The 14080-nt window shown below is 55.7% G+C and overlaps 1 protein-coding gene across 1 annotated transcript; it reads right to left on the minus strand.

Moving 5' to 3' along the window:
• Positions 1-6: 6 nt before the first annotated feature.
• Positions 7-11128, minus strand: LOC104916980 (uncharacterized). Its single transcript, XM_085215453.1, has 4 exons — positions 10628-11128; positions 10205-10280; positions 8940-9077; positions 7-8347 (listed from the first exon to the last, which is right to left on the minus strand). Exons 2-4 carry the CDS (start codon positions 10254-10256, stop codon positions 4983-4985), a joined length of 3555 nt encoding a protein of 1184 aa, XP_085071579.1. The 5' UTR covers positions 10257-10280; positions 10628-11128; the 3' UTR covers positions 7-4982.
• Between the last annotated feature and the right edge of the window lie 2952 nt (positions 11129-14080).

Consider the following 14080-nt stretch of genomic DNA (forward strand, 5'->3'; position numbering starts at 1 on the left):
GGTCTCCTGATGGAAGTCTTTGTCTGGACACACCGTGGCCATCCATCCACCATCTGACACTGCGTTCCCTTCTGACATTGGACATCCTGGCACGAGGGCTGGTTCTGCACACACTGGGGCCACCCATCCATCATCCTGCACGATGTGCCTTTGGGACACTGGATGTCTGTGCAGGAAGGCTGCCTTGGGGCCACCTTGGCTTGGACACACTGAGGCCAACCATTGACCATCTCACACATTGTCCCCTTGGAGCACTGGACATCACTACAGGTGGTCTCCTGATGGAAGTCTTGATTTGGACACACTGAGGCCAACCATTGACCAGCTCACACACTGAACTTTTGGAACATTGGACATCACTACAGGTGGGTCTCCTGATGGAAGTCTTTGTCTGGACACACCGTGGCCATCCGTCCACCATCTGACACTGCGTTCCCTTCTGACATTGGACATCATGACAGGAGGGCTGGTTGTGCACACACTGGGGCCACCCATCCATCATCCTACAAGATGTCCCTTTAGGACACTGGATGTCTTGGCAAGAAGGCTGCCTTGGTGTCACCTTGGCTTGCAAACACTGAGGCCAACCATTGACCAGCTCACACACTGAACCTTTGGAACATTGTACATCACTACAGGTGGGTCTCCTGATGGAAGTCTTGATTTGGACACACTGAGGCCAACCATTGACCATCTGACACTGCGTTCCCTTCTGACATTGAACATCCTGGCACGAGGGCTGGTTCTGCACACACTGGGGCCACCCATCCATCATCCGACACAATGTGCCTTTGGGACACTGGATGTCTTGGCAAGAAGGCTGCCTTGGGACTACCTTCGTTTGCACACACTGAGGCCATCCACCTACCATCTGACACATCGAACCTTTGGAACATTGGACATCACTACAGGTGGGTCTCCTGATGGAAGTCTTGATCTGGACACACTGAGGCCATCCATCCACCATCTGACACTCTGTTCCTTTCTGACATTGGACATCATGACAGGAGGGCTGGTTGTGCACACACTGGGGCCACCCATCTCTCATCCTGCACGATGTGCCTTTGGGACACTGGATGTCTGTGCAGGAAGGCTGCCTTGGGGCCACCTTGGCTTGGACACACTGAGGCCAACCATTGACCATCTCACACATTGTCCCCTTGGAGCACTGGACATCACTACAGGTGGGTCTCCTGATGGAAGTCTTGATCTGGACACACCGTGGCCATCCGTCCACCATCTGACACGTGGTTCCTTTAGAGCACTGGATGTCACTGCAGGTCGGATGGTTTTGAATACACTGAGGGTGTCCATTAATCATCTGACACGTGGTTCCTTTAGCACAATGAAGGTCACTGCAAGATGGTCTTCTTGGGGTCAGCTTGAGTTGGACACAGCGTGGCCAACCATCCACCATCTGACACGTGGCTCCTTTCTGGCACTGGATGTCATTGCAGGTGAGCTGGTCATGGACACACTGAGGATGTCCATCCACCATTTTACAAGAAGTTCCCTTTGGACAGTGGATGTCACTGCAGGAAGGTCTCCTTGGGGTCAGCTTGAGTTGGACGCAGCGTGGCCAACCATCCACCATCTGACACGTGGTTCCTTTGGAGCACTGGATGTCACTGCAGCTTGGTTGATTTTGAATACACTGAGGGTGTCCATTAATCATCTGACATGTGGTCCCTTTAACACAATGAAGGTCACTGCAGGAAGGTCTCCTTGGGGTCAGCTTGAGTTGGATGCAGCGTGGCCAACCATCCACCATCTGACACGTGGTTCCTTTGGAGCACTGGATGTCACTGCAGGTGGGCTGGTTCTGAATACACTGAGGATGTCCATTTATCATCTGACACGTGGTCCCTTTAGCACAGTGGATGTCACTGCAGGAAGGTCTCCTTGGGGTCAGCTTGAGTTGGATGCAGCGTGGCCAACCATCCACCATCTGACACGTGGTTCCTTTCTGGCACTGGATGTCACTGCAGGTGGGTTGATTTTGAATACACTGAGGGTGTCCATCCATCATCTTACAAGAAGTTCCCTTTGGGCAATGGATGTCACTGCAAGATGGTCTTCTTGGGGTCAGCTTATGTTGGACACAGCGTGGCCAACCATCCACCATCTGACACGTGGCTCCTTTGGAGCACTGGATGTCACTGCAGCTTGGTTGATTTTGAATACACTGAGGGTGTCCATTAATCATCTGACACGTGGTTCCTTTGGAACAGTGGATGTCATTGCAGGAAGGTCTCCTTGGGGTCAGCTTGAGTTGGATGCAGCGTGGCCAACCATCCACCATCTGACACGTGGCTCCTTTGGAGCACTGGATGTCACTGCAGGTGGGCTGGTTCTGAATACACTGAGGGTGTCCATTAATCATCTGACACGTGGTTCCTTTGGAGCACTGGATGTCACTGCAGGTGGGCTGGTTTTGGACACACTGAGGATGTCCATCCACCATTTTACAAGAAGTTCCCTTTGGGCAATGGATGTCACTGCAGGAAGGTCTCCTTGGGGTCAGCTTGAGTTGGACGCAGCGTGGCCAACCATCCACCATCTGACACGTGGCTCCTTTGGAGCACTGGATGTCACTGCAGGTGGGCTGGTTCTGAATACACTGAGGGTGTCCATCCATCATCTGACACGTGGTCCCTTTAGGACAGTGGATGTCACTGCAGGAAGATCTCCTTGGGGTCAGCTTGAATTGAATGCAGCGTGGCCAACCATCCACCATCTGACACGTGGTTCCTTTGGAGCACTGGATGTCACTGCAGGTGGGCTGGTCATGGACACACTGAGGATGTCCATCCACCATTTTACAAGAAGTTCCCTTTGGGCAATGGATGTCACTGCAGGAAGGTCTTCTTGGAGACACCTTGAGTTGGATGCAGCGTGGCCAACCATCCACCATCTGACACGTGGTTCCTTTCTGGCACTGGATGTCACTGCAGGTGGGTTGATTTTGAATACACTGAGGGTGTTCATTAATCATCTGACACGTGGTTCCTTTAGCACAGTGAAGGTCACTGCAAGATGGTCTTCTTGGGGTCAGCTTGAGTTGGACACAGCGTGGCCAACCATCCACCATCTGACACGTGGCTCCTTTGGAGCACTGGATGTCACTGCAGGTTGGTTGGTTTTGAATACACTGAGGGTGTCCATCCATCATCTTACAAGAAGTTCCCTTGGGACAGTGGAGATCACTGCAGTTGGGCTGGTTTTGGAAACACTGAGGATGTCCATTTATCATCTGACACGTGGTCCCTTTAGCACAGTGGATGTCACTGCAGGAAGGTCTCCTTGGGGTCACCTTGAGTTGGATGCAGCGTGGCCAACCATCCACCATCTGACACGTGGTTCCTTTCTGGCACTGGATGTCACTGCAGGTGGGTTGGTTTTGGATACACTGAGGATGTCCATCCACCATTTTACAAGAAGTTCCCTTTAGGCAATGGATGTCACTGCAGGAAGGTCTCCTAGGGGTCAGCTTGAGTTGGACGCAGCGTGGCCAACCATCCACCATCTGACACGTGGTTCCTTTCTGGCACTGGATGTCACTGCAGGTGGGTTGGTTTTGGATACACTGAGGATGTCCATCCATCATCTGACACGTGGTGCCTTTAGCACAGTGGATGTCACTGCAGGAAGGCTGTCTTGGAGACACCTTGAGTTGGATGCAGCGTGGCCAACCATCCACCATCTGACACGTGGTTCCTTTGGAGCACTGGATGTCATTGCAGGTGAGCTGGTCATGGACACACTGAGGATGTCCATCCACCATTTTACAAGAAGTTCCCTTTGGGCACTGGATGTCACTGCAGGAAGGTCTCCTTGGGGTCAGCTTGAGTTGGACGCAGCGTGGCCAACCATCCACCATCTGACACGTGGTTCCTTTCTGGCACTGGATGTCACTGCAGGTGGGCTGGCTTTGAATACACTGAGGGTGTCCATTAATCATCTGACACGTGGTTCCTTTAGCACAGTGAAGGTCACTGCAGGAAGGTCTCCTTGGGGTCACCTTGAGTTGGACACAGCGTGGCCAACCATCCACCATCTGACACGTGGCTCCTTTGGAGCACTGGATGTCACTGCAGGTTGGTTGGTTTTGAATACACTGAGGGTGTCCATCCATCATCTTACAAGAAGTTCCCTTGGGACAGTGGAGATCACTGCAGGTGGGCTGGTCATGGACACACTGAGGATGTCCATTTATCATCTGACACGTGGTCCCTTTAGCACAGTGGATGTCACTGCAGGAAGGTCTCCTTGGGGTCAGCTTGAGTTGGACACAGCGTGGCCAACCATCCACCATCTGACACGTGGTTCCTTTCTGGCACTGATGTCACTGCAGGTGGGCTGGTTTTGGATACACTGAGGATGTCCATCCATCATCTGACACGTGGTGCCTTTAGCACAGTGGATGTCACTGCAGGAAGGTCTCCTTGGGGTCAGCTTGAATTGAATGCAGCGTGGCCAACCATCCACCATCTGACACGTGGTTCCTTTGGAGCACTGGATGTCACTGCAGGTGGGCTGGTTTTGGATACACTGAGGATGTCCATCCATCATCTGACACGTGGTCCCTTTAGCACAGTGGATGTCACTGCAGGAAGGTCTCCGTGGAGCTGCCTTGAGTTGGATGCAGCGTGGCCAACCATCCACCATCTGACACGTGGTTCCTTTGGAGCACTGGATGTCACTGCAGGTGGGCTGGTCTTGGACACACTGAGGATGTCCATCCACCATTTTACAAGAAGTTCCCTTTAGGCAATGGATGTCACTGCAGGAAGGTCTCTTTGGGGTCAGCTTGAGTTGGATGCAGCGTGGCCAACCATCCACCATCTGACACGTGGCTCCTTTCTGGCACTGGATGTCACTGCAGGTGGGCTGGTCATGGACACACTGAGGATGTCCATCCATCATCTTACAAGAAGTTCCCTTTAGGCAGTGAATGTCACTGCAGGAAGGTCTCCTTGGGGTCACCTTGAGTTGGATGCAGCGTGGCCAACCATCCACCATCTGACACGTGGTTCCTTTGGAGCACTGGATGTCACTGCAGGTGGGCTGGTCATGGACACACTGAGGATGTCCATCCACCATTTTACAAGAAGTTCCCTTTGGGCACTGGATGTCACTGCAGGAAGGTCTCCTTGGGTCACCTTGAGTTGGACGCAGCGTGGCCAACCATCCACCATCTGACACGTGGTTCCTTTCTCGCACTGGATGTCACTGCAGGTTGGTTGGTTTTGGATACACTGAGGGTGTCCATTAATCATCTGACACGTGGTTCCTTTGGAACAGTGGATGTCACTGCAGGAAGGTCTCCTTGGGGTCAGCTTGAGTTGGATGCAGCGTGGCCAACCATCCACCATCTGACACGTGGCTCCTTTCTGGCACTGGATGTCACTGCAGGTGGGCTGGTTCTGAATACACTGAGGATGCCCATTAATCATCTGACACGTGGTCCCTTTAGGACAGTGGATGTCACTGCAGGAAGGTCTCCGTGGAGCTGCCTTGAGTTGGATGCAGCGTGGCCAACCATCCACCATCTGACACGTGGTTCCTTTGGAGCACTGGATGTCACTGCAGGTGGGCTGATTCTGAATACACTGAGGATGCCCATTAATCATCTGACACATGGTCCCTTTAGCACAGTGGATGTCACTGCAGGAAGGTCTCCTTGGGGTCAGCTTGAGTTGGATGCAGCGTGGCCAACCATCCACCATCTGACACGTGGCTCCTTTGGAGCACTGGATGTTGCTGCAGGAAAGCGGTTCGTGAGCACATTTTGGCCAACCATTGACCATCCTGCACGCAGTGCCCAGGGAACAGTGGATGTCCTCACACGACGGTATGGGGCCAACGCATTTGGGCCAACCCTCCAGCATTTTGCACACCATCCCCTTTTGGCAACGGATGTCCTCACAGGTCGGAGTTTTCTGGACATTTGTCACATGGGGCGCCTTGGTGGGACCACACCAAGGCCAATCGTTGACCATGTGGCACACAGTTCCCTTCTGGCACTGGATGTCACGGCAGGAGGGCGGGTTGTGGACGCAGTGGGGTTGGCCATCGGTCACCTTGCACGAGGTCCCATTGGGGCAGGGGAAATCCTGGCACGGTTGTCCCTGGGATGCTTTACTTTGCACGCACCGTGGCCAACCGTTGACTATTTGGCACTCTGTTCCCTTCTGGCATTGGACGGCGCTGCAGGAAGGTGTGGGGTGGACGCAGTGGGGCCACCCATCTCTCATCTGGCACGTGGTCCTCTTGGGACAGTGCACTCTGCAGGAAGGCTGCGTTGGAGACGTCTTGCTTGGGACACACCGAGGCGAACCTCCCTCCATCCTGCACACCATCCCGCTCTCACAGGGGACGTTGTTGCACGAGAGTGGAGGCAATTCCCTCCGGAGGAGCAACTTGTGAACACACTTGGGCCACCCCTCCACCATTTGGCAACGGGTCCCCTTCTGGCACCGAATATCCCGGCAGCTCGGCGTGGCGTGGACGCAGCGTGGCCAATCGTCCACCATCTTGCACCGCGTGCCCTCCCCGCAGCTGAGGTGACGGCACGAAGGTTTGGGGACGCAGCGTGGTTTCCCAGCCACCATCTGGCACCGAGTCCCTTCCTTGCAGGGGAACATCCGACACGATGGGATGGGGATGCACTGCGGCCACCCTCCCACCATCCTGCATCGCGTTCCGGCCTTGCAGTGGAAATTGCTGCACGACGGCAACGGGACGCATTTGGGGACCCCATCCACCATCTTGCATCGAGTTCCTGCACCACAACGGCTGTTCTTGCACGAAGGCAGTGGGACACACTGGGGCCACCCGCCCGTCATCCTGCACACCGTTCCCGTATCGCAGTGGAAGTTGTTGCAGGAAGGCAACGGGACGCATTTGGGCATCCCATCCAACATCTTGCACCGAGTTCCTGCACCGCAACGGGTGTTTTTGCAGGAAGGCAGAGGGATGCACTGGGGTGAGCCACGGACCATCTTGCATTCTGTTCCTGCTTCACAACGGGTGTTCTTGCACGAAGGCAGAGGGATGCATTGGGGTGATCCATGGACCATCCTGCACTCTGTTCCAGCACCACAATGGGTGTTTTTGCAGGATGGCAACGGGATGCACTTGGGCCACCCGTCCACCATCTTGCACTCGGTTCCAGCTTCACAGCGGGTGTTTTTGCAGGAAGGAAGAGGAACACACTTGGGTGAGCCATGCACCATCCTGCACTTCGTTCCTGCTTCACAACGGGTGTTCTTGCAGGATGGCAATGGGATGCACTGGGGTGAGCCATGCACCATCCTGCACTCCGTTCCTGCTTCACAACGGGTGTTTTTGCATGAAGGCAGAGGGATGCACTGGGGAGACCCTTGGACCATCCTGCACTCTGTTCCAGCTTCACATCGGGTGTTTTTGCAGGATGGCAACGGGATGCACTGGGGTGAGCCGTGCACCATCCTGCACTCCGTTCCTGCATCACAACGGGTGTTTTTGCACGAAGGCAACGGGATGCATTGGGGTGACCCTTGGACCATCTTGCATTCTGTTCCCGCCTCACATCGGGTGTTCTTACACGAAGGCAATGGGATGCACTGGGGTGATCCAAGCACCATCCTGCACTCCGTTCCAGCTTCACATCGGGTGTTTTTGCACGAAGGCAGAGGGATGCACTGGGGAGACCCTTGGACCATCTTGCATTCTGTTCCTGCTTCACATCGGGTGTTTTTGCAGGATGGCAATGGGATGCATTGGGGTGAGCCATGCACCATCCTGCACTCCGTTCCTGCTTCACATCTGGTGTTCTTACATGAAGGCAATGGGATGCACTGGGGTGAGCCATGCACCATCCTGCACTCTGTTCCAGCACCACAATGGGTGTTTTTGCAGGATGGCAACGGGATGCACTGGGGTGACCCTTGGACCATCTTGCATTCTGTTCCTGCTTCACAACGGGTGTTCTTGCAGGATGGCAACGGGATGCACTGGGGTGATCCAAGCACCATCCTGCACTCCGTTCCAGCTTCACATCGGGTGTTTTTGCAGGAAGGCAGAGGGATGCACTGGGGTGAGCCATGCACCATCCTGCACTCCGTTCCAGCTTCACATCGGGTGTTCTTACAGGATGGCAACGGGATGCACTGGGGAGACCCTTGGACCATCCTGCACTCCGTTCCTGCATCACATCGGGTGTTCTTACACGAAGGCAATGGGATGCACTGGGGTGAGCCATGCACCATCCTGCACTCCGTTCCTGCATCACAACGGGTGTTTTTGCACGAAGGCAGTGGGACACATCTGGGCTGCCCGTTCAGCATCTGGCACTCCGTTCCAGCTTCAGAATGGAAATCCTTGCATGAGTTCTACAGGACGCACACGGGGGCACCCGCCCACCACCCCTCACTGATCCCAAATCACAATGGGAATCCTTACAGGATGGCAATGGGATGAACTGGGACCTCCCCCCATCACCCCACACTGATCCCAAATCACAATGGGAATCCTTACAGGATGCCAATCGGATGAACTGGGACCTCCCCTCACCACCCCACACTGATCCCAAATCACAACTGGTGATCCCAAAGGATGGCAATGGGATGAACTGGGACCTCCCACCACCACCCCACACTGATCCCAAATCACGACTGGTGATCCCAAAGGATGGCAATGGGATGAACTGGGACCTCCCATCCACCGCCCCACACTGATCCCAAATCACAATGGGAATCCTTACAGGATGGCAATGGGATGAACTGGGACCTCCCCCCACCATCCCACACTGATCCCAAATCACAACTGGTGATCCCAAAGGATGGCAATGGGATGAACTGGGACCTCCCCCCACCACCCCACACACCATTCCCGTATCCCAATGGATGCCCTTATGGGAACAAAACGGACCGGGTTCCCCGATGCTCCCTGCGTACCTTTTGGGCACGGGTAGTTCTTGCACGAGGGCACTGTGACACATTTGGGTCCGTCATCTGAAACCCTACAAACCATCCCAGGTCCGCAAAGGACCCCGGAGCACAGCTTGTTGCTGATGTGGGGTTGTGGGTCCGCACCTGGGAACAACAACAGGAAGAGTCACAATCCCATATCAGACAGCGGAGAATCCACTCCTCACCAAACGAGGCGACTTTTGTGCCCCCAAAAAAGGCAGAAAATCCCAACATTTTCCCTCTCTTCCCACTAAAAACTTCTGTTCTCCCCTTCTGTGCGTGATCTCAAGAGAAATATAGGGTGGGGATTCTCTAGGGGCATGTACAGGGGTTGGGTTGCCGTGAACCCCTGGGAAAAAGGGGGTGGTGCAGTTAGAGGGGCTGAGTGGTTTTGGGGCTAAAAACACCAAATTCGGTCGCGGGGAATGAAAAGGGAGAACTGTGAGGAAAGGGTGGATGGGCTCTGGGGTTGGAAATGGCAGATTTGGGGTCAAAAGGGGAAAGCAAGGAAAGGATGGATGGATTTTGGGGTTATAAATGTTGAATTTGGGGTCAAAAAAGAAAGGATGTGTGGATTTGGGGGATGGAAATGGCAGATTTGGGGTCCAAAAGGAAAGAGTAGGTAGATTTTGGGGTTGGAAATGTCAGATCTGGGATTGGAAGCATAAAGCAAGAGAAAGGGTGGATGGATTTTGGGGTTGGAAATGCCGAATTTGGGGTTTAAAGTGGAAAGGAAGAGAAAACGTGCATGGATTTTGGGGTTGGAAATGGTGGTTTTGGGGTTGAAAGTGGAAAGGAAGTGTTGCAGTGAAAGGGTGGATGGATTTTGGGGCTGGAAATGGCAGATTTGGGGCTGGAGGTGGAAAGCAAGGGAAAGGGCGGATGGATTTTGGGGCTGGAAATGGCAGATTTGGGGTTGAAGGGTTGAAGGAAGAGTTGCCGTGAAGGAGTGGATGGATTTTGGGGTTGGAAACAGCAGATTTGGGACTGGAGGTGGAAAGGAAGAATTGCAAGGAAAGGGTGGACAGATTTTGGGGTTGGAAATGTCAGATTTGGAGTTGAAGGGGTAAAGGAAGAGTAAATGTGAAAGGGTGGGAGGATCTGGAGACTAGAAGTGCCAACTTTTGGGGGGGGTTGGAGGTGGGAGTTGGCAGGAGGGTGGGGAAGGAAGACCCTAGGGGGGTAAAGATGGAGAGGGACGGGGTGGGATTTGGGTGAAAAACCAGCGATTTTGGCCCAGTGGGACTCACCACATCGCAGCAGGAACCAACTCCAGAGGAGAAGCAGGCCGTGAAGCACCATCTTCACCACTCCTCAGAGAGGACTCTAAGAAGGTTTGGGGGTGGGATGGTTGTTACCCCGCCGACACCACAGAGCTCCCGACTCCGCCCCAATTTGGGTCCGTTCCCACCCGAAATGGGGCATCTGGGGGAGGGGATCCCACCCTGCCCCCCTGTACCCCATAAACCCCCCATGGGTGGGCAGTGGACCCCATTCTCCTCCGCAGAACCCATTCCCACCTATCAGGATGGGACCCCTACAGCGAGGACCCAACCACCTGACCCCCACAGCCCACTAAAAGAAGGGGGTGAGGGACCACCATACCCAGCCTGCACCACAGACCCCATAACCCCACCCCAAAAGGAGGGGGAACCCGGAGATCCAGCGCTCACCATGCCGGAGCTGCAGAGCTGAGCCTCCTCAGAAGGTTCCAAGCTTTTGTAGCAGCCAAGAGGGTGGATCCAGCCAATGGGATTTGGGTTCCACCCTCCTCCCACCAAAGCCACCCCCACTGGTCCCCATGGAGGGGGTGGGTCCTGGGGGCAATTTGGTCTTTGGGGCAGAGATAAGATCTGGGGCTGGGTGGATTTGGGTCAGAGCTGGCGCCAGTGGGGCGGCGGGAGGGGGGGGATTGACTGGTCTGTGGTCTTTCTATCCATCCATACATCCATCCACCCATCTGTCTGTCCATCCATCTACCTGTACGTGCGTCCCGTATGTCCGTCCGTCCATCCATCCATTCATCCATCCGTCCATCCATCCATCCCTCCAACAGTTCTTTCCTCTGCTCATCCCTCCATCCTCCCATTCCTCCATTCCATCCATCCGTCCATCCATCCATCCATCCATCCGTCCATCCATCCATCCATCCATCCGTCCATCCATCCGTCCATCCATCCATCCGTCCATCCGTCCATCCGTCCATCCATCCAAATATCCCTCCATCCATTCTCCCATCTCCCCAGCCCTCTTTCCTCTGTTGACCCCTCTGCCCACCTGTTCCTCCAACCCTCCTTCCATCCAAATATTCCTCCATCCCCCCAAAGATCCATTCAACTATCATTTCATCCATCCATCCATCCACCCAAATATCCCTCCATCCATCCAAATATCCTTCAATCCATCCAACAATCCCTCCATCCATTCTTCCATCCATCCACCCACCCATCCATCCACCCATTCATCCAATATTCCCTCTGTCCATCCGCCACCCCCTCCATCCATCCAATGATCCCTCAATCCATTCTTCTATCCAACCACCACCCATCCAATGATCCTTCCATCCATCCCATGTTCCATCCATCCATCCAACGTTCCTTTAATCCATCCATCCCTCCCTCCCTCCATCCCTCCATCCATCCATCCATCCATCCATCCATCCATCCATCCATCCCTCCATCCATCCACCCATCCATCCCCCCCCTCCTTCCATCCCTCCATTCAATGATCCTTACACCCAGATGGATGTTCTCTCCATCCAATGATCCCTCCATCCCTCCATCCATCCCTCTGTCCATCCATCCATCCAACCATCCATCCTTCCATTCCTCCACCCATCCATCCATCCCTCCATCCCTCCATCCCTTTCTCCATCCCTCCCTCCATCCATCCCTCCATCCCTCCATCCCTTCCTCCATCCCTCCATCCCTTCCTTCATCCCTCCATCCCTTCCTCCATTCCTCCCTCCACCCATCCATCCATCCCTCCATCCCTCCATCCCTCCCTCCATCCCTCCACCCATCCATCCCTCCATCCCTCCACCCATCCATCCCTCCATCCCTCCATCCCTCCATCCATCCCTCCACCCACCCACCCATCCCTCCACCCATCCATCCCTCCATCCCTCCATCCCTTCCTCCATCCCTCCATCCCTCCATCCCTCCATCCCTCCACCCATCCATCCTTCCATCCCTCCATCCATCCCTCCACCCAGCCACCCATCCCTCCATCCTTCCATCCCTCCCTCCCTTCCTCCATCCCTCCATCCCTTCCTCCATCCCTCCATCCCTCCACCCACCCATCCTTCCATCCCTCCATCCCTCCCTCCCTCCACCCACCCACCCACCCCACATTCCCCCCACCCATCAACTTCTCCCTCCCTCCCTCCTTTCCCCACCCGCTCTCCCACCACCCCCTCTCCACTCACTTCCCACCCCCCTCCTCCCCCACCCCCCTCCTCATCTGCCCCACAGACCCCTTTCCCACCCTCCCCCCCCCCCCCCGCCCCCCAGGACCCATTCTGCTGGACCCGATGTGGGGCAGGGCCGTGTTTGGGGACACTTGGGTCCCTCTGCTCTCCTGCTCCGGATAATTGGGGACTCGAGGGAGCCTTTTGTTCTCTGGAACAATAGATATGGAGGAAGGGGGGTGGGAGGGGGGGGAGGACCCACTTGGCTGATGGGGCTGTGGGGAGGGAGGGGGGGGGGGTCTGAATCTTTATGGACCCATAGCCTGAATGGGTAAGGGGGGAGCCTAGCTGCATCCAGAAAGGACCCCCCCTCAAAAAAAAAAACCCAATCCTGAACCCCCCAGCCATCACCCCATAGGGACCCAAATATATGGTCGACCCCTCCCTATCTCCCTTCCCTTTCCCCCCCCCCCCCATTTTATCCCATGGCACCCCATGAGCATCCGTGTGTCATCACCCTCCCCCCCCCCCCAAATGCTTTGGGGAAGGGGAGGGTCCTGTCTGTCCTGTCTGTCCCCCATCTCCTTCTACTCTGGGGGACCCCAAAATGGGGGAGGTCTTCTCCACCCCTTGGAGACCCCCCCATCCCCGTGCTCCCTAAGGGACCCAGATGCCCCTCTCCACCCCAGAGACATTGGGACCCCCTCCTCACACCCCCTTTAACTGGGAGCTGGGGAGGTGTGTGAGAGGGAGAGGGGGTTGGGGACAAGCCCCCCACCCCCCCCCCCACAACCACACACTCCCCAAGGTGTCCCCAGGAGGCTATGGGTCAGCCCCACCTTCGTCAGCGCTAATTGCTGAGCAAATGAACATAGCAGCACCGGGGCATGATGGCCCAGAGAGCTGCTAACGAGGGGGCCCAGATGCCGGGATCCCCCTCCCCATTATTCTCGTGGAGGAGGTTGGGGTGCTGTCTGGGTAGGAATTTGGGGAGGGGGGGAGCATAAGGGAAATTTGGGAGGTGAATTTCAGGGGTCCCAAGAGGAGGTTGGGCGTCAATGAGGTGGTCCTGATGTGGTTACAGGGGGTCATGGGGGGGTTGGGGGGTCCCTGGGATGATCTTCAGGGGGTCCCGGTGCGGTTTTGGGGAGCTCATGGGGGGCTGGGGGTCCTGATGTGGTTGGGGTGGTCGTGGGGGGGTTGGGGTCCTACAGACGTGGGGAGGGGTCCCTGGGATGATCTGTGGGGGGTCCTGATGTGGTTCAGGGGGGTCTTGGGGGTCTGGGGGGTCCTTAGGGGGTTGGGAGGGTTCCTGGGGTGGTTTTGGGGGTCCTGGGGTGATCTTGGGGGGGTCCTGACGTGGTTTGGGGTGGTCGTGGGGGGGTTGGGGGTCCTAAAGACGTGTGCGGGGGTCCCTGGGATGATCTGTGGGGGGTCCTGATGTGGTTCAGGGGGTCTTGGGGGTCTGGGGGGTCCTAAGGGGGTTGGGAGGGTTCCTGGGGTGGTTTTGGGGGTCCTGGGGGTGATTTGGGGGGAGGGGGGGGTCATTGATGTGATTTTGGGGGAAGGAAGTGTTTTTCAGGGTCTCTTGTGGGGGGCGTTGGGGGTCCTGAGTTGGGTCCTGGGGATCCTTGGAGCAATTTTGGGGTCCCAGGAGGGATTTTGGGGGTCACTGAGGTGATGATGGGGGGGGAAGGGTCCCTGGGGGGTCCTGGGG

The sequence above is a fragment of the Meleagris gallopavo genome, unplaced genomic scaffold, assembly GCF_905368555.1.
Source record: "Meleagris gallopavo unplaced genomic scaffold, MGAL_WU_HG_1.1 scaffold_42, whole genome shotgun sequence".
Taxonomy (NCBI): Eukaryota; Metazoa; Chordata; class Aves; order Galliformes; family Phasianidae; genus Meleagris; species Meleagris gallopavo.

Coding starts and splice junctions, on each gene's coding strand:
- LOC104916980 (XM_085215453.1), bottom strand. CDS start 10,256: ATGGTGCTTCACGGCCTGCTTCTCCTCTGGAGTTGGTTCCTGCTGCGA. Junction 9,078..10,204: donor TTGGTTCCTGCTGCGATGTG/GTGAGTCCCACT, acceptor TGTTGTTCCCAG/GTGCGGACCCACAACCCCAC. Junction 8,348..8,939: donor GAACTACCCGTGCCCAAAAG/GTACGCAGGGAG, acceptor TCCATTCTGAAG/CTGGAACGGAGTGCCAGATG.